At 39.3% G+C, this 25666-nt stretch overlaps 1 protein-coding gene across 3 annotated transcripts in view; it reads right to left on the bottom strand.

Moving 5' to 3' along the window:
• Nucleotides 1-25666, bottom strand: part of SIM2 (SIM bHLH transcription factor 2) — a 62004-nt gene that overhangs the window by 12802 nt on the left and 23536 nt on the right. For all 3 annotated transcript variants that reach the window (XM_054813827.1, XM_054813826.1, XM_054813828.1), the window contains 4 exons: nucleotides 12547-12632; nucleotides 10092-10291; nucleotides 6171-6277; nucleotides 450-597 (listed from right to left, as the gene is read on the bottom strand). In XM_054813827.1, coding sequence (XP_054669802.1) covers nucleotides 450-597; nucleotides 6171-6277; nucleotides 10092-10291; nucleotides 12547-12632 — 541 coding nt within the window. The remainder of the gene's footprint in view (nucleotides 1-449; nucleotides 598-6170; nucleotides 6278-10091; nucleotides 10292-12546; nucleotides 12633-25666) is intronic.

The following is a 25666-nucleotide window of genomic DNA, read 5'->3' as shown; positions in this document are numbered from 1 at the left end:
CAACCCAAGGCAAGTGAGGGAATCCTTGGTAATTCACCTGTCCCTGACAGGAGTAATGCTTCCTACCATGTCTCTGCCACATAAACTGACACTGTGACATCTGCTGGGTAGCAGTAGCTTTCACTGTGTCTGGGCAGCCCAAGCGCAGTCCTGATGACAATTACAGAACTGGGGTCCAGGTCTAATGCAATGGCTACAAGCGGTATTACATTCAAGCCCATGGTGTACAAGGTAATCACTAGGAATACTAGCTCTTTTTAGCCCAGTGTAATTAAAAGATGGAGAATATGAGAAAAGTGGCTGTAACATGCAAGCACAGAGTGATACTGGAAGACACAAGTAAAGCAAGCTTGAAGGATTTAATTAGTAGTGAATGAATTAATGATAACATGCAAAATGAATCAATTACTGATAACAAACACGTAATGGTACAAAGTATTTTGACTTACGTAAGGACATAATTGACACTCACTATGCAGTGAGGCCGTGATGAACGGCTGTTATGCACAATCGTAGCGTAGCTCTGTACCCAAACCCAGCCTCCATGCTTGGACAGTAGTCGATAGTACTTGGTTGTGACTTGGCCTTTCACCAACACTGTGAATACAACACAAAAAAGCATTTCACATTGCTTGGACTTGTGACCACTTCCTGAAGAGATTTATTTGCAAGGCAGGGACTTTTCTCCCTCCTCCCCTTCCTTTAAACCTCATCCTTCTCTGTCCAAAGTTTAAATAGCTCCCCTGCAAAGATATCTGTCCTGCCCCTTTACATAGTTTCACAAAGTCACTATTGTTTACAAATAGCGTGTTGCAAACTATTAAGGTTTGTCTTCCTTCTTTTTCAGTTCAACCTGCTCTCTTATGCTTGCATTCTGCAAAAACACTTAGCGTTTTGAATCTAACTGAAAATGAAAAGTTCAAGGCAGCAAAAGTATTTTGAAGTGGACACAACTAGCTTGAATTTTTCCAGGATATTTGGAAGCACTTTTGTCATTCATAGCTTGATAGATTATTGTGTATTTTGCAATATGTTTTATGCTATGATGCTTTTTCCTCTGTAAGCTCTACATTTTGAAGGTTGATTTAAAAGGGTTAAATTAAAACGCTATTTGGTTCTTAAGTACACAAATAAAGGCAAGACCAGAGAGGTGAATCAGTTATCTGACAGATTTCACTAGAAATGTAATATTCTATACACCAGTTTGGATTCCATGTGAACATAGATGTTTTGGCATAAGGCTATGCTATAATAGGAGTTGTGCGGCATCTCTAAATATTTAATCTAGCCACAAATATTTCTGGTTCAGTGCCAGGCATTTATCTAATGATTTGCTGGAAGATAATGCCCAGCCTTCAATGGAGGTTCTTCTCTTGTGTGACCCTGAAGTATTCCTCTAGGAAACTCCATCTTCTTACTCTTCTATACAATAGTTATTTACTTTAAATTAGGAAATAAGGGACTGAGCTTGCTGTACAAACTATGTCCAAAAAAAAAAAAAAGTGATCAATGGCAGCAATTCCTTTATATAATACATGATAAAAAATGGAATTATTGCTTGCAAATGTGGGTCTTGTACTAGACTGAACTTAGTAGCAAAGCTCACTGTAATTTTGTTCTCTTATTGTAAATGTTTGGTGCAGAAGCAGATACATAATAAGGAAATAGAACAACAGCTTTCTCTTTCAGCCAACTCTAGTAGAGCAAAGGACCGCTTGAAATGAAAATATATGGTCTTATAATTAGTAATCATAGATGATTTTCCTGACAGAGAAGGCAAGCAATATTAAATTGGGAACAAAAGAGTGCATAATCTTTGGGGGTTTGTTTACTGTTTGGCAATTAACTATATGGCTATCAGTCATCATTGGGGTTGGCTTTTTTGTTGTTCAGTTGTTACTTAGGGGAGTAGGGGTTTGTAATTTCAGTAACAGTCAGAAAGCACAATAATGTAAATAATGTGAATAGCCCAGTGTAAGACCTAGAGAAATAAAAGAGCAAGAGTTCTTGTTCTTGGTGAAAGGTCCTCTAAGTTTGTAGCATATAGGTCATCTCTTTGGGCTGCTTACTCTTCTATCCATCTGTACATGTTACAAGTTAATCACCCTAAGAAAGTCAGGCTCTTACAAAATGGCTATAGACAGGTCTCTCTGGAAGTGTCAGTTCTCCTTCCGTTACAGGGTATGGTACCCATTTGTTCAGAAAGCAACAAGATAAACAATGACATCTTGCAGGACATTCAAAAACCCATCCTTGCTGATACCAAGCCAAGGCTATTTAGAGTTCGAAGTCTCTTAGATATCAGCTTTTTGCCTCACACTTGCTGGTGTCCTTTTTCACACCTACATTGCTACATAGAATACTGTAGGGGGTAGAGGTATGCATATGTACAGATATTTAAGAAAATCATGAGGAATATGTGTATAAGTATGTAAACACAGCTACAAAATATAAAGGCATGTGCACTCTTTCAGTGCAATATATCACTCCAAGGTAAAGGTCTTGAAGCTGCTACTCAAAGATTCAGTGTAACAATGCCAAATAAGTCTGTTCTAAAAATATATGTTAATAATCAGATGTATGCCATGGAACCACTATGTTTCTTGGTGTTCTGTAATTCAAATGGTTCAGTTCTAGGAAATGATGCTTTTATTTTGGCGTAGATCATCTAACATATTTTTTGTAATGTGGTCTAGGCTTTTCAGAACTAAGTCTTTGTGCTAGTTTAATGGTCAGGTTTTCCTTGAATTCAAAATGCCTTGCTACTCAGTCTTCCAAAATAGAAATTAATGCTGTAATGTATTGCTAGCTATAACAAAGTTCTTCCGTGTGCTTTGGGACTAGTTCTGACTTTCTCTCTCTCATACTAATTTTTTTGAAATCCTTGTTTTAGCTCTCCAGTTCAGAGAGTATTTTAAAAGATGTGAAAAACACTGAGGACTACAGTGTTCAGCTTTCCTTTCTAATTATATGGATAAGCCAATATTTCTCCTGGGACGAAGGAAGACTCCATGTCTCCTGCATTTTTAGCAATCTGGGGAAAGTCTGACCTTGGCTAGGGGACAGTAGCTGCACTTCCGATACAGTAAATGAGGTCAATTTCCATTTGGGTCTGTGTTAAATTGCCCTGTTTGATGCTGATTGAGAAACCTCAGAAATGGGAGTGAGGTAAATGCACTACCAAGACAATCTGTGCAGGCTCAGACTTCTTGGTGGCCTCCGCTGCAATCAAACGGGGAGGATTCAGTGGCTTTAGCCTTGGCTCTTACATGTGCCATTTGTAACTGGGTGTTCCGCTGTTGTGGTTCCCTCCTGGTTTAGCAGGCAAGCTGAAAAAAGGCACTGAGCTGGCTGGGCTGGTCCTTCTGGTCTGTCATAGATGGCTATTTTAAAAGGCTCCGGCAGGCTCATGGGCATGTGGCTGGGAGTTCCTACCCTGCACTTAAGTATACCACTAAAAGAAATGGACTTCTTGGTTCCACACTCACAGCAGTCATTGCTTTACCTTCCCTGGCACACACAACCTGGCATGTCATCGGTCCAGCCATCAAGCAACATGGTCAGTGGATTGTGCCCTAGCAGACTCCACAGTTCTTTTGCACTCGTAAAAACTAATGCAGTTCTGCTGGAAGGCTCGACTGCTGGGGGAGCAAAAGTAGACTCAGTGCCATGGGCAGAGTGTAAACTGTGCTCTGCTATAAGACAGGTTCTATAAATACATAGGTTGACTTCCAGGAAGCAGCAGAACAGTTTGGTGATGACATCAGCTGAGGCTGGGGCTTGCTTTGCCAAGGCACAGAGATGTGACTCTTGTAAAAGTTTATGTGGGAAGAGCAATGATGTTACAACATGTGGGATGCAGAAAATCCTCCTCACAGAGAGATGATGGTACAAATGAAGTGATTTCTCTGAGGCCAGAAAATCTTTTTATCTGTACTGGAAGAGAGGAATATTTTGTACTGCAACAGCTTCTCTATCCTGTCTTCTAGAATGCAAGATCCTTAGGCAGGGACTCATTATTTGTGTGGCCACATTTCCCCAGTTGCAGAGCAAACACTGTGTATATTGATGGTGCTATAGAAATAAATACAAGTAGTTCAAACGCCAGAAGCTTTTTCATATAGCTGGAAGCTAATCAAATGTTTAAAACAGGAAACACTGCTGCCAGCACACCTTAGGCAAATATTCACATCTACATTTTCCTCATAGTCTCAAGTTCTTGTTATATCCCTTCTAACTTGTTCCTCTCGCTGTTTCCTTTGTTTTGTTTTCTGTGCTGCCTAACTTAAAGCTCAGTTGCTTTATGTCTTCAGTTTGGGAATTTTTTTTTCTCTTTGAAAAAGCAATTGGTTACCCTAGTTTAGGATTGCCTTTTTTTTTTCCTTTTCTTTTTTCTCTTAATACCCTTATTAGGTGTAAGATGTTTCTCTCCAGATTTCTTCATCAGATGACACTTAATCATCAAATTGCTTTATAGAATGGTACGTCAAACTTGCCAACCTTTTACTGTTCATGTTCCTAAGACATTTACTGATGGATGGTGAGGGAGTTATAACAGTGCTCCCCAGAGGAAGTTTGTACACTTTACATCTGTTTTAATAATTCCTATTACTTTGTATTCTGACTGTGATTCTGCACTGTTCCCACTGTTGCCCAGGCATTAGCCATTATTTTTTGCTTCTTGGCATTTATTTGCTTTGAAACTTTCATAAATTTCTATGTATACGTCTTGCATTTTTCTTCTGTTTTTAAACTTTACAATAATTTATCTTTGTAATTCAGATACAGTATCTAGAGAACTGCTTTTAGTTATTCTGTTTGGTTGGGGGGAGGCTCTCGGGGGTTGGGGTTGTTAATTCAGTAAACATGCTGTGTCTCTTTATTTAAAACTCCAGTCATACATAGATCAAACTGGCAGCCAAAGTGCAAGTCTTCTACTGCACACACAGAATTATTCATCACTCTGCTCTAAAATGGAAAACTGTTTTCCAGAGATGACTGTGTCTATAACATAATCATCTCTATACTGGTGGACATAGGTATTTCAAATGCTCTTGTGAAAATAATGAGTGATATTTTGTACAGGTCAACAGTCACATCCAGATGCAAACATTAACACTATAAAGAGGATACCCCCCAGCAGGACATTACCATGTACCCTGATCATTCTAGTTTTTAGTTTGCAATGGCCCACAGTATTCAGTGATGTTTTGGTAAATATGAACTTGCTGTAAAGATCAGTTTCTGCTTTCCCAGGTATAGCACACACTGCCATCAACAGAATTTGGCACTTGGAATTTCAGCACTGACTTGCCAAATACAGTTACCTCCTCCTTTATATTCCATATCCTCATCAACAGCACATATTAAGATAAAGAACTGACTACTTTCTCCTTCAGGAAGCCTAAGAGAAGGATTTGACTCTGGCTGCTTTCAGCCCACATGAGCAATCTGGAAAAAAATTCACTGACATTGGTTTTTGGATGTCATCTTCGCATCGTATGGGCTGCGGCAAACTGAGCCAAATCCAGAGTTCAGCTATTCCCTCAATTTGCTTCTCAAATTAATGTGCTACTGAATGAACTACTTCCCAAATCCAGATGTTTGAAGATATGATTAGTGTCTCTGTTGGCAGATGGGGAATTATTAAATGTGTAATTTTTTTTCCTGACACTCCATTCTCCAAACCTCATCCACATGCTACTAATGAACATTCATCTAAGGATTTTTTGGGTTTGCATTCACTTCAAACATGGGATGATTATTACTAACATATTTCAGAGGAAAGGGGAGCTGTTGCGTAATTTTTTTTTAACAACAGAGGCTAGTATAGTTCAGAATTTCCCCTCTCACTCACTCACTTGCTCTCTTGGGTTTTTTTCCTTCAAGAGTTCACCACCCAGAATCAAGTCCAAATTTTCAAAAGAATCTAGAGCCTTTAAGTAGAAAGATAAAAGTGGCCAGATATGTTTTTTTCAGAAGCACAGCATATTGAGTATCTAGCTTATGTGCAGAACTAATGATTTCCTTAAGTGATAGCCAAGCACTTTTGAAAATCTAGCTCCAGTCAAGATTTGGAAAGCTTTCTCTACTTTCCAGCATAGCGCCTCTTGTCTGCAAAGCTTCTCACTCTACTTAATAAATTTCAGTCTAGCATTCTTTTTACTTACGCAGATGATGAGCATATCGTAAATGGAACACATCACATCCATGAACATGGTGGTAGAGGGTTTTTTCTATCAGATCTTGGGGTTCATACCCAGTTAATTCAGTCACCCTGGAAAAAGAAGATTCCATAATAAGCAAAATCTCTAGGAATATTCAGTTTCATTAACCTAGCGTTTAATTGTGCCAACAAATCAGGTGCCTAAAAACTGCAGGACAAAATGTTAGTTTTGGAAACAGAATCCTCATCTTCATAAGAAAATAAACCCTCTCAACCCAGCCAAAGCAAGGTGCAGCTATTCCCTGGCCAGCCTTACACACAGGCAGGAAAAAGAGTTCTTTTACTTATTTCCACTTTGGGCTTTTGCCACTGCCGTGCATGATCCTTTGCACAAAGATCCAGTTGAGGAGCCATTCACAAAACAATGAAACTACTCTTGTGGACTGCTGACACATTTTCATTTACTTTTGCAAACATACGAGTGTAGCATGTATGTCAGCCCATAGAAGCTGTGATTGTGGTCTATAAATAAATTCAGGCTAACACCTAACAGGAGAAGGAAGCAGGAGCTTATTCCAGCTGAGAATGTGGAAAGACAAGGAGCTATGAAGATCACAAGCTAAGAAAAGGAAGTCTGAAGCTAGACTTCAGAAAAACATCCTCACATGATGAGAAGTGGAATAAAGGAACAAATCTGAAACAGCAGCATCTCTGCAGATGTTAAAGAACCAGACTACACTGGTGAGACTTACACTGGGTCAGACCTGAAGAGTTAAACTTCAAGGTTCAAAATGGACTTTTGTTTATTTTACACTGTTGCTTGGGAACAAAACTCCTTAAAGTATATTGTGCAACTCAGCCATAATGTGGCTTGTTCACCTAGTGTTGCTGGGGGGGTGTTTTATGCTGTCCTGGGCTTGCTTCACCTAAAAAGGCAGAAAAGAGGTACTATACAAAGGTATGTCTACATCAACAAGTAATACAGTCTATTAGCAGGCAATCTGTAGAGTAAAACTGCTACTGCTGAGGATCTACTTCTGCAGCAGCAGATACACCTACGTATTTTAATTTTGGGACTTTTACTTGGGACTAGCTCTAGTCTAGGCCTATGCACTGAAAGCTTTATAATAGTTGGAGTGCCTTAGACATGCTCTTGGAGGTTGTCTTCCAGTTTAGACTTATCCAGAAGGAATCCAGTTCCCATGCCTAAGGCCTCTTCATGACATGAACTGCAGTGCAATGAGTGGGGGCCGTCAGGACATTCACTTCAAAAAGATACTTCTGGTCTGAACTTAAACACCAATGCGGATGCACTGTATCAGTGACTAATGAATACAGGGGTCTCAAGCGACATATCATTGGGGGTTGCAGATAATGTAAACGTTGATTACTTTTCTTTCCCTTTGTAACTAATATGCATCTTCTTTACTCTTACCCTAACATTAAGCAATCATGTGGACCCCACAGGGACTGGGGACTTTACATTCTACTTGAGAGAGCACATTATGGGGTGGGATTCTTCTGAAGGAAATCAGAAAAACAACAACAACAAAAAATGCCTTTGTGGTCTGATTTATTATAAATACAGTACAAATACATCCATAGCTCCCCTAGCTATGCCTTCATCTGGGAAACTCTTGCATGCCTTTGCCTCAGTCAAAGATTGCCAACACAGAGTGAGCACATGTGCTCGGTTTCTGCAGGAAGATATGTCAATATATACTTGTGTTTCTCCTCTGCAGCGTGCGCTGGCCCTCCTGGCTTACGATTCTAGGGGCCCAAATTCTCTTTTAAGCCTATCAGCATGGTGAAATGCCGGTGAAATCCTGTTCAGGTTTCAGTGGTCCTTCTGACTTCATTGCAATTAAAACAAGGGTGGCAGTTTCATCCTGCTCACTTAATTGGTGAGTACAGAAACAGCTAATCCAAAACCAAACAAAATGCCAGAAAGCTAAGCCAGGTGTTAGTTTTTCTGGAGGTGCAGCATCACTTTGAAGCTGGTCTTCCCGTGGGCCAAAAAAACATCATTAACAGTTATGAGGACACCCAAACTTTTGAAAAGTTTGAATCTGGAAATAAACTCAGCTGCTTGACTTCCTTGACACAAACCCAGCCCCTCAATAAGCTACTGTAGGGACCCTGGGCTCCAAAGGTTGCTCTTCAAGTATGAGAGGGCACACAGAAGGAAACAGAACTTGCCCCAGGGATCAGTTCTGCCCTCTAGAGTTCTTTAAAGTCTTTGTAAATCATGTAGCAATGAATGAATAGGCTGCACCATGAAAATCAAAAGCCGCAGATCACTTTGGAGGGAAGTAACCGTCTCCTTTTTACAGTGACCTTGATAAATGAACTCTTGCATGTTTTACATGTATTAAGTGTCTAGAAAGGCTTGTTGTTGCTCCTTCCTGTGACTTTAACACTGGCCTGGCTGCTGTGACTGTTACTTCTAAATATCTAGCAACACTTTTCTTTGTATGGATACCAGAAGCAAGCCTGAAAACAGTTTTGTCTTATTGCTAATATGTCCCCGCTCTGAGCAAATATGATTTGGTTTGCTCAGCTGTGAGAGCAAAGGGCTTTGGTAATGCTTAATACCCCTGATTGTCCCATGTGTGGACGACACCCATCTGCTCTTTGGTAAACAGAGCTAGGCAACAGTACTGGTTCTATCTGTGATCCTGTCAACACCTCTGGTTATACTGTCTCCTTTGAAGACATTTATGTCTCCAGGCAGTTCCTCTTAGGCACATCATTTCCTTTTTTCCACATGCAAAGGCATGTTGCTGAAGCCCTTGTGCTGCTTTGTGGCTGTTATATTAAGTAAAGCATGCCAAAAAAAGAGGAAGGATTCCAGAAACAACTAGGTCTTTGTATTTTAGCAGCTGATGGCCCACTATCTCATTGACTTAGCATGGAGAAAGAGCATGTTCTTGCATGGTTGACCTGCCATGCAAAACTTCCCTACTGTCTTGGATATAGACTCTTTTTCACTGTTACACATGAATGTAATTTCTGCTTCTTGCAAATGCAGCATGCCAGGGAAATAAGAGAGTGTGTGACACACTGCTCCACATGCAGGGATTTTTTAAGAATTATCATCTTGTCAATAACCAAATCTGTTATATCATCTGGGAATTGGGCTTTTTCCCTCAAGGTATCTTGAACTGCACTGTACAAAGTGTCATTGTATACTAAAAGATACCATGTTTCAAAAAGAGAGGAATTAATCATTTCACAGCTTCTTCAGTTCTGGTTTTGTGCTCTTCTCTTCTGAGCTGGTATTTGAGCTATATCAGATGAGAGTGGAGGCAGGGTTCTCTTTCCTCAACAATAGCTGTTGTTCCAAGTTTTCTTTAAGAAGGCTGTGTTTTCATGTAGTAAACAATTGAATCCTTTTTCATTCTAACAACCTCATTAGTAGGGTTCAATTCATTGTTAAGGCATTACACTAAAATGCAGAAGACTATGTTTTCTTACGACTCTATCAAAAGCTTTCTGGATGACCTCAGCAAGTCATTTGACCTCAGTGTTTCAGTTGTGTGTTTGTTTGTTTTAATTACAGGTGATGGTACATCCTTATTCGTTTCACTAGCTTTGTATATTAAAGTTTATATCCTTTAAGGTAAAGAAGTATTACTGCTCGTCTGTCTATTACTCACAGCAAGAAGGCTTTAGTTGACTCTCTGAAGCTATGGGTAGCTATAGGATAAATTGTACAGGCTCTTATATGTTGACATTCAAGACAAAGTATGGTCTATCTAGCTACCTGAAGGGCTTTGAGCACCCACATGGTCTTTGTGTTCCAGATCTATTTTGGACTGCTTTGTTTTGTCATGAATATATTGATCTGTTTGGAAACCACAGTAGCTGATGATAACATTTGACTTTTAAAACATTTTGTGCTAGAAATTAAATAGCTGCTTACCTGGAATCTAGGAATATTAATTTTAAGTCCAAACTTGCTCTGAACATAAACATATTACTGTGAAGTTTGATCTCAGTGATTGCACTGGGAGGTAAAGATTGACCTACAGCCACCAGTCCAACGATTTGGTAACAGGAATCATACAAAGACATATCTAGCGTATACTGCCGTATCTTCAAATAGCCACTGCAATGGATCACCTGGCATGAGAAGAAAACACATTCAATATCTGATGGCAATGGAAGAGGCTGCAAGTCAGGTCACCAGCCAGTTTCAATGAGGTTATGAAGCAATACACCCTTACAACACTTAAATACTGCGCAGTCTGTTAAGGCTTCAGAAGTGGGGTTAATTTATAAACAGAGATTAAAACACAGTAAAGGCAGTTTTTGTGTTTACTGCCAACATGATTAATCCATATTAAAGCACATGCTCTTTGGGACTATCTAGACTGCTTTCTAGTTAATACTTTAAACTCTCTGTGATATAGATTTCTTGCAGATACAGTCAGAATTCCTGTTCATTAATCAAAAAACCTGGAAGTTGTTTTTTTAAATGACTCTCCTCCTCTCACACAAACACGGAGAGGAATATATAAACATTTACATTTTAATGAGTTATTATTCTGTTGAAAACCAGACACTTTAAAAATCCAGTGGAGATTCATGCATCACATTTATAAAGATTAACAGCTGTATATGTAAATGCACTAGAAATGAGTTTTAAGTTCTCCAGTCAAGTTCAGGTGATGTTCTTTAGACATGTGACCAAGCCCAGGGTCTTAAGACCACATTCCTGAATCCTCATATACAATTCCTAATTCCAAGAGTGAAAACTTCAGTGTTAGAATGTAAAAATTCACAATGTCAGCTAAGGAGAGTAAAATTGTTAGCTGGAGACTCTTCCTGAACATAAGATTTATTTAATGTAGTGCTGGTGTTTAGAAATCATTCATGCTCCTGCCAATTTTCTAGTCCAAACAGGAGGCATACTACACTTCCTTCAGCATAATTTCTATATTTGTTTGACTTTTAACTGTGTCCAGTGGAAAGGAATTAATTTCCACTGTATTTAGTACTCCTGAACAACATCATACTAAACAGTCACCTTTAAATAGACTCCTCCTATATAACCTTTCTTCCTCCCCTCCAATCACCAAGTGGTTAGTACGTTTAGCAAAAGTACAGTAGCAAGCAAAATTTAAGATCCCTCAGCAGATCCTACTAATTCCTATATTATTTGATTCATGAGTTTTTCCTGCACTTCAGCTACTCGGGTGATATTTTCAAAATTATTAAGTCTTGACTCTAGTTACAGTCAGAGAGAATAAATTTAGGCCAACATCTGTCTAGATGAATACATCCTTAAATGTTTCACAACACAAACTTTTAATAGTGAGCAAAAGAAGAAAGAAGGTGATCCCCCTAATGAGAAATCATAAATGGGGAAAATAAAAACCATACAGAGATACCACCACTACAAGCTCTACTCTTTTATCTGATTTCAGATTCAGCTTTGAGACAGAATCATTTTTGCTGGGAAGCAGCTGAGCAAACAGGGGTCCATGTAATGAAGAATTATCAGTCTAACCAGGTAGATAGCAGTGTAAATAGACAGATATATATCTGGATCTTGAACGCATTCCTGAAAAGAGCCCTACTTCTCTTGCATGACTCAAACAAAATTAATCCTCCCCAGACTGTATGTGAAGTACCCTTCTCTCCTGATGCTTAAGTGATAGAATTATACTGTGTAGCTCAAAAAGCAGCAAATGCACACTGTAAAGTTGAAAATAAGGTCTACCTGAATGACAGGTGTTATTATAGAATCTCAGCATTTGCTGGCTTCTGATTTCATGTAATAAACAGAAAATTAATACAAGTGATAAGACTTATAAACAAACTTGGTGGTTTAGTACTATTCAACGCTGAGTTGATATTAATGATTGTTTAGGGTAACATTACAGTTTCATGAATGTTAAGGTAATTCTGGTTGGGCCAAAGAGGTGACTTGTGCAACTCGATGGCTGCTCAGCCAAAGCACAGTAACATTGAGGCGGAGGGATGTGGGAAGACTTCCAAGTTCCTGTGTCTGGGTTCCTGCCTCACCTGCCTCCAGTTCCATAGGGGAATAAGACCTGGCTTGCACCTCTGTGGCTGTGCACTCTCCTTGCACCTCTGTGGCTGTGCTCCAGCCAGTTCTCCAATCTGGAAGATCAGGGATCAGGATGTGGGAATGTGCCACAAAGCAAACTCCAACTCACTGTGAGACAGTCTAGATTTGCATTACTAAGGGAATCTGCAATCAGCAGTGGCATTTTTTGCATGTCTTCCAATTCTTTTTATCAGAGACTTTGCTTTTAGCTACACATATGTAAAAAAACCCAACCTAAATAAATAAACTTGTCAATTGTTGAATACTTGGGCGGGGGGGGGGGAGCAATTATATACATTACCTTGTAGCCACTGCATGTCAATCCTGCATTCCTCTTGGCTAGGACACACTTCATTCTCAGGAAAAATGATCTCTCAATTTCATATTCTGAAAGCATAAACCACAGTGTTTATTTATTACTGAGGCTTTCAAAATTGTCCATAACGTCGCTTTTCATGATTTAACAGATGTGTTTATGTCTCAGCCTTAGACAGCAATAGAAGTCAGCCATTCTACTTTCCCACTCAAACTCTTCCCTCAGGATTTATTTCACCTTCATGTTAGGATTCCCTGTAAAAGTTGGACAAGTCGGCATGACTAGGTCTCCAAACTTCTGTTTTTACCACCCTTCACAAGGCAATCACCTCGTTTCTGAAGAGCTAAGTACCAGTCCATATTGGTAAAGGGAAGGAAATGCCTCCTTTGGAGCATAGGAAAATGAAGGTACTCTCCAGAAGAATAGCAGAATGGGAAACAAGAAAATTCATTGGTTTTGTAATAATTTGACTACACGTAGCCATGCACTCACCCAGACTGGTGAACTTCTGGCTTCCATATGCAATATTATTACCTGTTTCACTGACTTCCAAAACCATCTTGGTAGATGGCTTTTAAATAAATGTCTTCACAGATACCCTCCAGAAATGTTTTCATGTTAAATATTGCTCAGGTACACACATATTTTCTGCTAAGAGTAAGTTACTATTCTCTTTAACATTAATTATTCTCAATAACAGTGCAGATATCGTTAATAGTTCCAAATTTTTTACTGAAAGTTGCAGTTTCCTAACTATATTAGGAAATGAGAATTCATTTGGTACATCTGTGAATAGGAAAATCAGGGAAGCAGAGGGGTTTTCAGATTTGTTGCAATGTGTATTACCTCCTAATGCCCCACAGGGTTTGATCCAAAGTCCACTGTAATCAGTTGGAGTCTTAATTTAACTATTGTGTTCCAGATTTTTGTGCATCCATCACCCAATTAACACCTCTTAGCCACACACCTGCAGTGGTTTGAGCCTCACACCACTACCTGGAAACCAATAAACTACATTAAGTTCTGAGTTTAAAGGTCGGAAAATAGAACCACAGAAAAATGATTTAGTGAGGATGGAAAAGAAATGCAAAAGAAGTGCATCTCAACTACTATCAGCCTTCCTGAGTATTTTAATTTTCCATTTGTTTTCCTAATGCCAGTTAGATCTTTATGGGGAAAAACAGGCACTTAAATTAACAGGCACATCTACTGTAGAGTTTTAAATACAAATGTATACAATTTGGTGGGAGGAAGCCATACAGTACAGATTACTATTGCTGAAGCATGTTCTCATGAGTAAAGAATGGATCTGGGAGCTGGGAGCATTGGTGCAATTCATGGCTTCAGTACAGATTTTCTACAGCGATCTAACACTAGTGCTTGCTCTCTTTCTGGCACAGACCCATGCACACAAAATAAAGGTAACTTTCTCCCTTCAAGGGTGTCCAGGGAGAAAAATAATTAAGGCACAGTAATGAGGGTACAAAGACCATCTTCGGACATGAACGAAGTTGCTAGCAATTTTAATGACTTTTAGATTCTTCTATATAAAGAGATGACTAGTGGAATTGGAAGCAATGCCTTAAACTTCTGAAGTGTCCTGCCACAAGACCTAAAAGAGACTCTTTCAGTAATAAGCTCCTTCCAGGCACCTTATTCTTCAGCCTTATATTTGCTGTTTCCTTCATTTTTAAATGTTACTGCAGACTAGTGCTACAGAAACATAGTTAGCTCTAACTTCACTATTCCACCAGGAACAGGCTATGATGCACAGTGTGGTCTTTAGGTGTCTCTAAATCTAGAGTATTACCCAGACTGCAAGATAACATTTTTCCTTTATTATTTAAAATTGGTAATAATTTCATTATTTAAGAAGAGGTCTTGTCTCCCTGATCTCATGATGGTAGATTGTAAGCAAGATGTCCCCCTGGAACATGACTAGCTAGCTACAGGCTCTCTAGGAAACCGGGAAGGTGATTAAAAAAAAAGAATTCAAGGTCAAGGATGCTGTGTGGTGTAGGAGGACAGAGTAAAGAGGGATAGAGTTGCACCCCAGCACTAAGCGGTATGGGGAGGGAAGGATGATAGAATTATAATTCAATAGTAGCTGCATGTGATCTGTGAGACCGAAGAGTAACAATCAGTAGCTTTGTTGTTGTGTATAATCAAGTGCAAAATGACATAAATGTAATTTAAGAATGATGTGTTTATTAATTATTGATCATTGAATTCTTAGTTTTTTAGTAGTGTGTTGCTGAACCAACAAACACTAGTCTCTTAAATCAGTTACATCTCATGCCCGCAATCTAAAGAGGGAAGAGTTACCCATGAGGTAACTGGGGACTCATCTGGGAGCTTCCATTTTTGAGGCTTGAGCTAAGTGATAATAAGATGCCTTACATAAGCAAAAGCAGAGAAGGCCCATGTGGCCAAACAGAATCTAGGCCCTGAGTAACATACTGCCTTTCTGCCTGAAGAGGCCAAAGTAGTGTATAGATGATAATAAGCGTTCCTCCTGTGTGTATTAAGAGTGATTGATTGTGTTTGTGTGGGAGCTCAGTGTCACTGTGAGAGTTGCCATTTTGGGGAGGAAAAAGCAGCTTGTGTCTAAAGGAGAGCCTGACCATTCCTGGACTGTCTGGGACAATCACAACTGCTAAGGCAGTTATTTAGTAATGCAGCATGTCCCATAGCACAGGTGGATGCAGAATTTTTAACCAGCCAGCTGGGGTTGTTACATGATCAGTCAAGGTGCCCAGTGAATAATGTGCAGGTGCTACATGGCATCTGGCATCTTGTTTGCAGGATTGGAGCTGAAGAATACAAAAGCTACCAGAGAGAGATCCTTGTGACTCTGTGTAAGATCTGCTAGCAAGCTTTGAGACTGACTTGCTGGCAAGGAAAAGCAGGACCAGGCCATTCATATTGTTCATGCTTATGAGAGTGCTATTAGTGTGTATGTGGTGCCTGTAAAAGCACTGTTCTGCTGTCTGTGTTGATCTGTCATTGGTGAGCTCTGTGCACATATGTGTGTTTTTGTGTGCCTGCTGGGAATAAAACCATCTCTAGACCTGATCAAGAGATTGCAAAATATAAAGGAGCAGTAAGACCAAAACCCTTACATAAAGAACCTAGATATGCAAGACTGTGAACAATGTGAATTAGTATTCATGTTAACCGATACCTTTGCCAGTGTGTCTCCTCAATACTCTTGAAAGTGGCAGAAGGGGGTAGCAAAGCAAAAAAAGAACTAAAATGGATTTGTAATTGTAAAGCTGATTGGGAAATAAAGAGTGCCGGTATCCTGCTGGATGCTAACACATCCATCAATATAATGCAAAACTTATAGTATCACATCCAGGCTGTACCTGACGGAATTAAGATGGTCTACTCTGATGAAAAGACTGTAAAAAGAAAATGAGGTACTTAAAGGTTTAGCAAGCAAAGGGGTAGAAGCTGAGTATTCAAATAGGAGAAATCAGATGAGCTGTGAGAAGAGTGATTAATAATGCATGCTGTCCTGCTGCAGAGGTTAATCACAAAATTGTGAGGAGATAGTAGGCATGAAAGCTCAGTTATAAAGCAGGAAAAAAGCCAGTAGCATAAATAGCCAGCACCTGCTGTAAAAGCAGAATGACTGGAGATGTCCAAGGATGTAGCAAAAGTCTCAAATTAGGGAAGACAGTAAATGTAAAAGCAATATAATGCAAATGTACATGTAAAAACAATATGGACAGTATGAGAGTAAATGTAAAAATAGTAAATGTAAAATAAGCACTTCAGGCTTAAGAAAGAGGTGACTGTAACTAATTATTCTTAAGAGTTAAGCAATTTTATCAATCAGAATTAAGTTTTCAAAAACTGCAAAAACATAACAACACAAAGTGTCTAGACCTAGTAATGTGATTATTGATATCACTAGTGTTTTTTCAAGCAAACATGTAAGCACAGCACATACAAATAACAGAAAGAATCTTAGGCTAGCAAGAAGGTAAAAGAGGTTTGAAACAGAGAGGAAACCAATCGAGTGTTATCAGTTCTTGCTTAGTTAAATGTTGAGACAACTGTGGGTTAAGCACATATATATGAAATTTAAGAGAGAGAAAAATGAATAGCAAAATGTTATAATTGAACCAGAATATAAGCAACACTGAAGGAAAATAGCCTTCTTAAGCACTAGAGAATATTCATATGATCTAATAACCGAAGCTTAACCACTGTATTTAATTCTGAAATGTTAACTATATAAATGCATCACTGTAAGTGGTATTAACACCTTTCCTTTAAGTGTTAAGAAAAAGTTAAAAGTCTATGTATAAACTATGTCTGTTTGTTATAGAGAAAATATGAAAACAACAGGTTGCAGACCTCAGCTAATGAAGGACAAGAAATAAAATGCTACTGAGTAGACTAGAAAGTCTTATGGAGATATTCCAGCTGAGTTAACACACAAAAAAAATCCTATTAATAACAATCTTTGTTGTTTTTTGTCTTCCGTATGTATCACAGAAGAAGACATAATCCATTCAAACCCTATGGATATTGATAACTACATATTGCCAGCTTCGGTTTTGTTTTTGTTTTTTTCTTTTATGAAAAGGGAGAATAAGAAATAAAACCAGATCCAATATGAAGATATTTTCATCTCTAAACAAAGAAACACCATTTCTCTGTGTGAGGATGTATTTCATATAATTATTAGTGATAATGGTTAAAAGAATTCTATTACAGCACTGTAATCTTCATGTATGTACTCTCTGTGTGTTTGTAGGGATGTAAGTTGATGTATTTACAAAACAGCATTTTTAGAGCTGCAAGAAACACAGACTTCATTAAGCACAGCAATGTCTCCCATGGTGAACTGTACTTTCCAACTGCACCTTCACAACACCTGGAACTGAGACAGCTGTGTCTTCACACAGTGTAGCATTGGGGATATGTTGGAGTAGAAAAAAAATCTCATTTGTAAATTCACATTTGTCACCGCAGGAGGTATAATAAATTATATTGCCCCATTGACTACAACTTCCAGAAGCAAGATGAAAAACTGGGAAACTGATGACAAGGAGAAGAGAAGAGAAGAGAAGAGAAGAGAAGAGAAGAGAAGAGAAGAGAAGAGAAGAGAAGAGAAGAGAAGAGAAGAGAAGAGAAGAGAAGAAGAATAGTTCAGTTGGAAGGGACCTACAACAATCATCTAGTCCAACTGCCTGACCACTTTAGGGCTGACCAAAAGTTAAAGTCTGTTATTAAGGGCATTGTCCAAATGCCTCTTAAACACTGACAGGCTTGGGGCATCGACCACCTCTCTACAAAGCCTGTTCCAGTAATCCTAATGTCCAGTCTGAACCTCCCCTGGTGCAGCTTTGAACAGTTCCCATGCGGCCTATCACTGGATCCCAGGGAGAAGAGCTCAGCACCTCCCTCTCCATGTCCCCTCCTCAGGAAGCTGCAGAGAGCAGGGAGGTCTCAGCCCCTCAGCCTCCTTTTCTCCAAACTAGAGAAGCCCAAAGTCCTTAGTCCCTCCTCACAGGACATTCCTTCCAGCCCTTCCACCAGCTTTGTTGCCCTCCTCTGGATGCATTCAAGGACCTTCACATCCTTCTTATTGTGGGGCCCAGCACTGCACACAGTACTTAAAGTGAGGCTGCACCGACACTGAACACGGCAGCATAATCACCTCTTTTGAGCGGCTGGTTATCCTGTGTTTGATGCACCCCGGGATGTGGTTTGGTCTCTTGGCTGCCAGGGCACACTGCTGACTCATATGGAGCTTAGCATCAACCAGCACCCCCAGATCCTTTTCTGCAGGGCTGCTCTTCAGCCACTCCTCTCCCAGCCACTTGAGGTTTCAAAAAAAGTGAGCAGTCACTACATGGAGATGGCAGATAAATTTCACTGTTGTTCTATCTTGTACTCAGCACCATTTCTTTCAAATACCTACTATTCCAGCAAGTCCACCACATTATCTGTTTAATTGCACCTTCTCTAGCATTTGCCATGGCCATTTATAATTCTGACAAACAGCTGTGTATTGCTATGAAGGGTTTTAACATGGTTTTTCTTTATGGGTGTAAGTATTGCAGCATGGGTCTGCTTTTCCCATCTTCCCCTTTACTTTCCATGTTAGCATCTATTTTCCCTCTTTAACTGAATCAGACTTGTTTCCCTCTCCTAGAAAAAAAAAAATATGGGAAATTGATCCTGCTTTTCATGAGTTGAATAATTTTCAAAGTTTGTATGTTCTTCTGTTCAAGCTTTTTTCAGAGCACAAGTCAAGAAAATGTCTCAATAGCTGCTATAGCTAACAAGAAACCTCCACCCCCACTTCTAAATTGCTAAGTATCTTGAAAGGCTCTGATGACAGCTTCCTGAAAAGCAGATCAACCATCTTGGTACAGCTTTTTAACATTTCCCAGAACTTATTGGTGTTGTGTTTATCTACTACAGGAGTTAGAGATGAAAAGCAGAGCTTTAGGGTTCTTTCTAAATGTTTACCCTTATTTTTGGCATAGTGCTTCTCTTTATCCAGTTAGGTGGAACACGATCGCAGACCTATTTTTTATTCCAGTCACTTCCAATATTTGTTATAACTTGGATTTACTTATGATAGCAAATTTCTGATTTGTTTGCCCTGTATCAATGTTTAACATTTGAAAGTGATTGTCCTCTCCCCACTGCTCCACAAACTTTTATTGAAATCTTTTTAAGAATGACCTGTGAGACCCTCAGTTTTTTTCCTGGAATTCCAGTTTTCCATTTTTCCCCAACTGGGTGACTGGTAATAGTTAGAAATGAAAAATTATGCAAGTACAATACTAGTTTTGATCAACGTGATTATATGCTTTGAGCAGATTTCTCTATCTTTTCTGCTGCTCTTCTTTGGAAGGGTATAACTGATGTTACTGAGATCATGACTTTTTCAATACGTCTATTAGCAGATATTTTAATAAAATTGAGGTATCATTTATAATGAGTTTTATGGGGGGAAGCACTGCAAGTCAGAGTCAATATCTGTGTCCAAGATGTCCATTTCAAATGTATCACTGTTTATTGTTTAGCCAAACTCCATGTTTCCCTTATCAGATTCAGAGAAGTTTTTCTATTCTACTAATATATTACTACATTGCCTGGTCATCTTACAGAGGCTTCCTCCCTGAAGCACTGCTACAATGTAGTTGAGTAGATTCAGTAAAAGCTATAAATAAGGCAGAGACTAAATGGCTTCATTCAAATCCCAGTCCAAATTTATCCATATGTTAACATCCTTAGAGAGCTGAAACACAGCAACCTGTGAATGAGAACATAGAAAAACATTGCTGTCTATACAGAAGACGTGTTTCTTTCTCACAGCACTGAGTACCATTTCTACAAAGTACGCCTTCTCCATTAATCCCTTATCTTTCTTTAGCCTAGTACATCATGCAATAGAGTTTGACTGCAAGCACCAGTCAAGAATAAAATAACTTGTTTATATTTTACAGATTTATTTTTTTTTTTTACTCTCATTAACAGAATAAATGTAATGGTAAAGAAAATTAGTCTTGCTATTTTGGATGAAGAATATTTGTACGTTTATTCACTCATATTGCACATGACTGCCAAACAGGATTCTCCAAGCATTTCTGTGAAATTATGGTTAGCTTCATGGAAACCAGAATTGTCCATCCCTGGGGGTGCAACTATGAAATCCATCTTTGCTTTCCACTCCATCTTTCATCTCTTTTGAAAGAAAACAGTCACAAAATTCTGTGGTTTGCATGCTGCTTGCACAGTGGACTGAGAAATAATATCATCTTTTTTTTTTTTTCCACAGCTTCACCTCTCAAGTCTTTATTTTCTCTAAGGTAAAAGCTACTATTTTATATCTCTTTCCCAAAACTCCCAAGTTTTGACATTAGCAAAATATGGCATTGTTTTGTTGCAGAACCCTTTTGTAAATTAACATATATCAGCATGCAAACTGCACACTGCTACACCATGTGCTGTTTTAAGAATGTATGCTTCATCTGTCACTACGAAAGATATGAAGCAGCAGTAAAACTGGGAGCTCTTGACACAGCTAATGATTCGTGTTTGCTCTACATGGCAGCTTGGGTGCAATGTCGAATTTCAGCCATAGCATAGGAGATGAAAACTATTCTCAAAGGGCACATATAGACCAAAGTACTGTGCACACGGTCACCTGCTTCTACCTTCCCTCCCGTACAACTTGTGCAGAAACATGTGCTTGCCTCAAGCTAGTGCATTCCTCTGGAGGCAAGGCACACGTGTGATAAACTGCGCTCCATGTTCCTTCTGGACTGTTTTACAGGGTGGAAACACAGATACCACAAGTTCACGTCTGGATAACACTTTACTGCCCATCCCCCAAACACTCTGCATATTTTTGCCCTTTCAGATGGTTATTTTCATCTTACCTCCTCTATACTATAAAGTCACACATGTTCTGCTCTTATTCTTGTGTAATCTGCAAAGCATCTGGGTCCCACACAGCACATTGCTGACTAAAAGAGTATGCAAGTATTTGGCTAGTCTCTTTTGTGAGCGTAAAAAGGCTACAGCTTTTGTGAGCTATAGGAGAGACAAACACCACAACTTCTACCCCTTAACTCTGAATGTTGGTGACTCATCTTCTAGAACAAAAAAGATGTAAAAGCACTGTAGGACACACGCAAAAGAGATGCTTGTATAATAGTGCACACAGTTTTAGGGTAGCCCTTGACTCTGGGAATTCAGAACTGACCAACAAGGCCAGCACAAGAAAGGGCTCGCAAATGCCTTCGATGGACTTTCCTCATGACAAGTTCAGAAGCAGGCCTGGAGATCAGCTAGTGGAAAATGAGGCATCAGACCTGTAAGCCTGGTGCATACTGACCATCTTTATTATTGCTATGCTGGAAAGAACAGTGCAAAAGTGAGACTGTGACTAAAACTATTCTGCAAATTTAAATACTGCATGCAAAGAGATGTATGAAAACAACTGTGGTGGTTTAACCCAGCAGGCAGCTAAAATAACCACACAGGCTTTCGTTCACTCCCCCCTCCCAGTAGGATGGAGGAGAGAATTGGGGGGAAAAAAAAAAAAAAAAAAGTAAAACTCATGGGTTGAGATAAATACAGTTTAATATGACAGAATAGGAAGATGATGATGGTGATGATGCTGATGATAACAACAATAACAACAATAATAATAATTATACAAAACAAGTGATCCACAGCACAATTGCTCAGCACCCACAGACCACTGATGCCCAGCTAGTTCCTGAGCCGCAGTCTAAACCCTGGCCAGCTTCCCCCAAGTTACCTGCTGAGCAAGACATCATATGGTATGGAATATCCCTTTGGCCAGTTTGGGTCACCTCTCCTGGCCACATCCCCTCCCAGCTTCTTGTGCACCCCCAGCCTACTCACAGACGAGTCTGTATGAGAAGCTGAAAAGTACCTGACTTAGTGTAAACATTGCCTAGCAACAAACAAAATATCAATGTGTTATCGACATTATTCTCATCCTAAATCCAAAACATAGTACTCTATCTGCTACTAGGAAGAAAATTAATTCTTATCCCAACCGAAACCAAGACAACATTTCCCTGTCTTTCCTTGGTATGTGTGGTCAAAACTGATTCCAAGTAAGAGAGAAGAAATAAAACAGTTATACGTACTTTCCCTTCTCCCTGTAACACTGCAACATCATATATACACATGTAGGTTGAAGGCTTAAGTGTATACCTTTGGGAATACTCCATCTTCTTTTTAGCAAATGAGTGGCACTAGTTGAATGATAAAATATAAATGCCTTACATGGCAAAATTGCAAACTAGAGGGAGAGAGCAAGCAAGTTCCTATGCACATACTAAGTTCAAAACTGAAGTTTGTGGGCTGACTTGGTTTGCCCTGGTAATGGTCTTGCTGTGGTAGGAAAGCAATCAGTTCTGTTGCTAGCCTCAGTCCTAGAGTTCCAAGCTTGCACAAACTGTCCAAATTTCCTCCCCATTTGGACAGTTTGTTCTGTTTTGTGACTGTGTCCAGAATCCTGTCAGTGCTGCAGAGGGTAAGTGGTCTCTCTTCTCATTCCTGTCATCCAAACTCAGCCGTTTGCTAGCATATGCCCAAATTTTCCTTTGCTACTGTAAGTGATGTTTCCAAACTTTTCCTAGAGAAGAAACTCAACAGGGCACTAGGCAGAAAGGAAAAGAATAGCTTTTGCAGTCTGAGACACTATACTCTCTTTAGGACACTTTACTGTTAATTACCAATGAAAAAAGATTTTTAATGGAGTGCCAGCAGTCTGCCCTCTTTTCCACTTTTCTACATCCATAATAGTAATATTTTCTAGGTTTCTCAGGTTTAAAATAACACTAACAGACAGTGGTAACAGTATCATCATGTTAAACCATTGTCTTTCAATAACAGTTCTCCTATAAAATATCTTCAAATTAATTAAAATAAAAATTCCTGTCAACATTTGTCTTTTGCATATGTACTAATAGAAAAATTTCTTTAAAACTTAGTGTAAAAAAGATCTTTCCAGACATACAATTTTCTATTCCCTTCTTTTAATATCAAACAAAATGTGTGCTGGGAAGATGTTCTTCCATGAGAGGAAAGGTATGCACTGGCATTTACTTCTTAGCTGACTGAAATGATGCCCTTAAAGCATCAAGTGGACAAAGCCTGACACAATGTAATCCATGTTCCTTGGGTTACTTACATTAGGCTTATAACTAATCATATAAGAATTACACAGTTGTTAGCAGACAACTGGAATGCCTACAATAACTACAATACTCCTTTTTCCCTTTGTCTGCCCTGGCGAATGTTAATAAATTGCTTTTAGTACACCACGCCTTGGTGTGAAAGTCAGCAAAAGTTGGGAAGCTATAGGCATTTTAAAGGATTAAAATCTCAGAAAAAGCATATGAAACCAATAAAAGACACACAATGTCTGACTCCAAATACACATATGGAAGAGCAGCACACAATGCTGAATCCCTCTCAGCATTGTTTAATTGATTGTCTCTGTCAACCTGCAGTGCAAATATCTCTTATTTCGCTTGCTTGCTTGTATTCAGCTGCAGTGATGACATGCACTAAATAGTCATACCCAGCTTGCACTACCCTGATATTTCATACAAAAATTTCCTTCTTTATTCTTATAGATATGGTTCAGGAAGTACAGCATTTCCTAAAAACCTCCAGATGGTTTAATAAGTGCTACTATCCTGCTTCAAGCCTACCTCTATGCTGCTAGATGTTAAAGAAAACTTTCTGCAAAAATGGTTGGTACAGACACACTTTTGACAGCAACATCATTTGAGGGCTTAAGGTCCTGACTTAACTGTAGTATGTGCATCCCAGCTTGTGTCAGTATGTTGTTTTCCTTTAAAGAGCATGCTAGGGGAGCTGGGTGTAGTCAATAATCCTGGTGCAATCCTCAACATTCAGTCCCTGAAAGCCAGCCACTGTTTCAGACACATGCAAAATGCTTATCACCTCTGGACAGGGCACCCTGTAATAGTTGCTTCACCAACCTCTGCCAGCATTGTACCCCCCACCATGCTAGTACCAAAATGCTTTGCTGCTGAGCGTAGCAGCTTAGACTTACTAGCCTGACAGATATTTAATTTGATGCTACATGTGAGGTGAGGAAAGGGGCAAACTCCTCCCATGCCTCCATGAAGTTCTGGAGCTATTGCTGACTAGGCAGAATTTTGCAAGGCGCCACAACATACTAGGTCTCCTGCACTAAGCAGGGAACATATGCACCATACACTGAGTTTCTACAGTCAGTCATAAATGTAACCTTGCAGTCTTCCAAGATTCAGAAACTGCTGTTACCTCATCATCCCCACATTTTGGAGCCCAACCACCCTGCTGGATGACTCCCTTCTGCCCCAGCAGGAGAATGTCATCCAGTGGACCCAGTTTGTTAGTTCCACCACTCGAAGAAACAGAAAAGAAAAACTTTCGGAGCTGTAAGTGCTCAAGAAAAGACAGCATGCATCAAAACCACTCCTCTACATGGGAAGAAATCAGTTACTCAGCCCTACAGCATGAAACAGTTCCCAGATTCCTATTAGTTAAGTGTTGCATATCACTGAGGCATACCCTACCTTTAATGTGTATGTGAGAGATTATTATTTTTCCCCACCCCAGCCACCCTCAGAAAGAGAGTCCAGCTGTTGGCTTCTTTCATAGCAAGAGATCAGTACATATTGCTTTACATTTTCAATGCTGGTCATGCAAGTAAAAAGGCAGCTTAAAGACTTTGTAAGTTAAGGCTGAAATTCTCCAAAGCCTCCACAGATCATGGGGCTTATGGCTTTCATTGAGTCATAGCTTATAGACTTTAAAGGCCAGAAAGCAGCATTAGATCATAGGTCTAACCTGTACATTGCAGTTCATTAAACTTCAGTCATTTACTCCTGTGCTGAGCTCAGTAACTCCTGTTTGCCTAAAGCGTATCTTCTATAAAGGGATACAGCCTTCATCTGAAGACATCAAAAGAGGAAGAAACCACTGCTTCCCTCAGTATTTTGTTCCTGTGGTTAATCAAACTCCTAGTTATAAATGTATGCATTATTCTAATTTGAGCTTTTGTGGTTTCAGTTCACAGACATTGCTCCTTGGTATGTTTTTTCTTCTAGAACAGTCCTTTAGTTCCCAGTATTTTCTTCCCTTGGAAGTATGCACACACAGTAATCAAGTCACCTCCCAATCTTCTTTTTGATAAACCAAACAGATGGTGTTCTTTCATCTCTCATTATAAGCCTTTACGGTCCTTCAATCATTTTTGTGGCTCTCTTCTGTATTTTCTCCAACTTGGTTTTTTTTTTTTTTTAAGTGGACAACAGAATTATACAGAAAAATCCAGTGTCCATTTGATTAATACTCTATAAAGGACCCAGTTATTCATCCTTGCTATTCCTGTTTACTAATTTCCTGCTTAAATATACAAGGATTTTCCATTACCCCTTTTTGCTGCAGCATCACAACAGGAGCTCACACCAAGTTGTTTGTCCTGTTTGACCTTTAAATGCTTCTCAGAGTTGCTGCCTTCCAGTTTCTTGCCCCAAAAGCTTTCCTTACCATAAACTGCTGTAGC

Source organism: Grus americana, chromosome 1 (genome assembly GCF_028858705.1).
Source record: "Grus americana isolate bGruAme1 chromosome 1, bGruAme1.mat, whole genome shotgun sequence".
Classification (NCBI taxonomy): Eukaryota; Metazoa; Chordata; class Aves; order Gruiformes; family Gruidae; genus Grus; species Grus americana.
The sequence above is the reverse complement of the archived record's forward strand: the minus strand, read 5'-3'. Positions and strand labels throughout refer to the sequence as shown.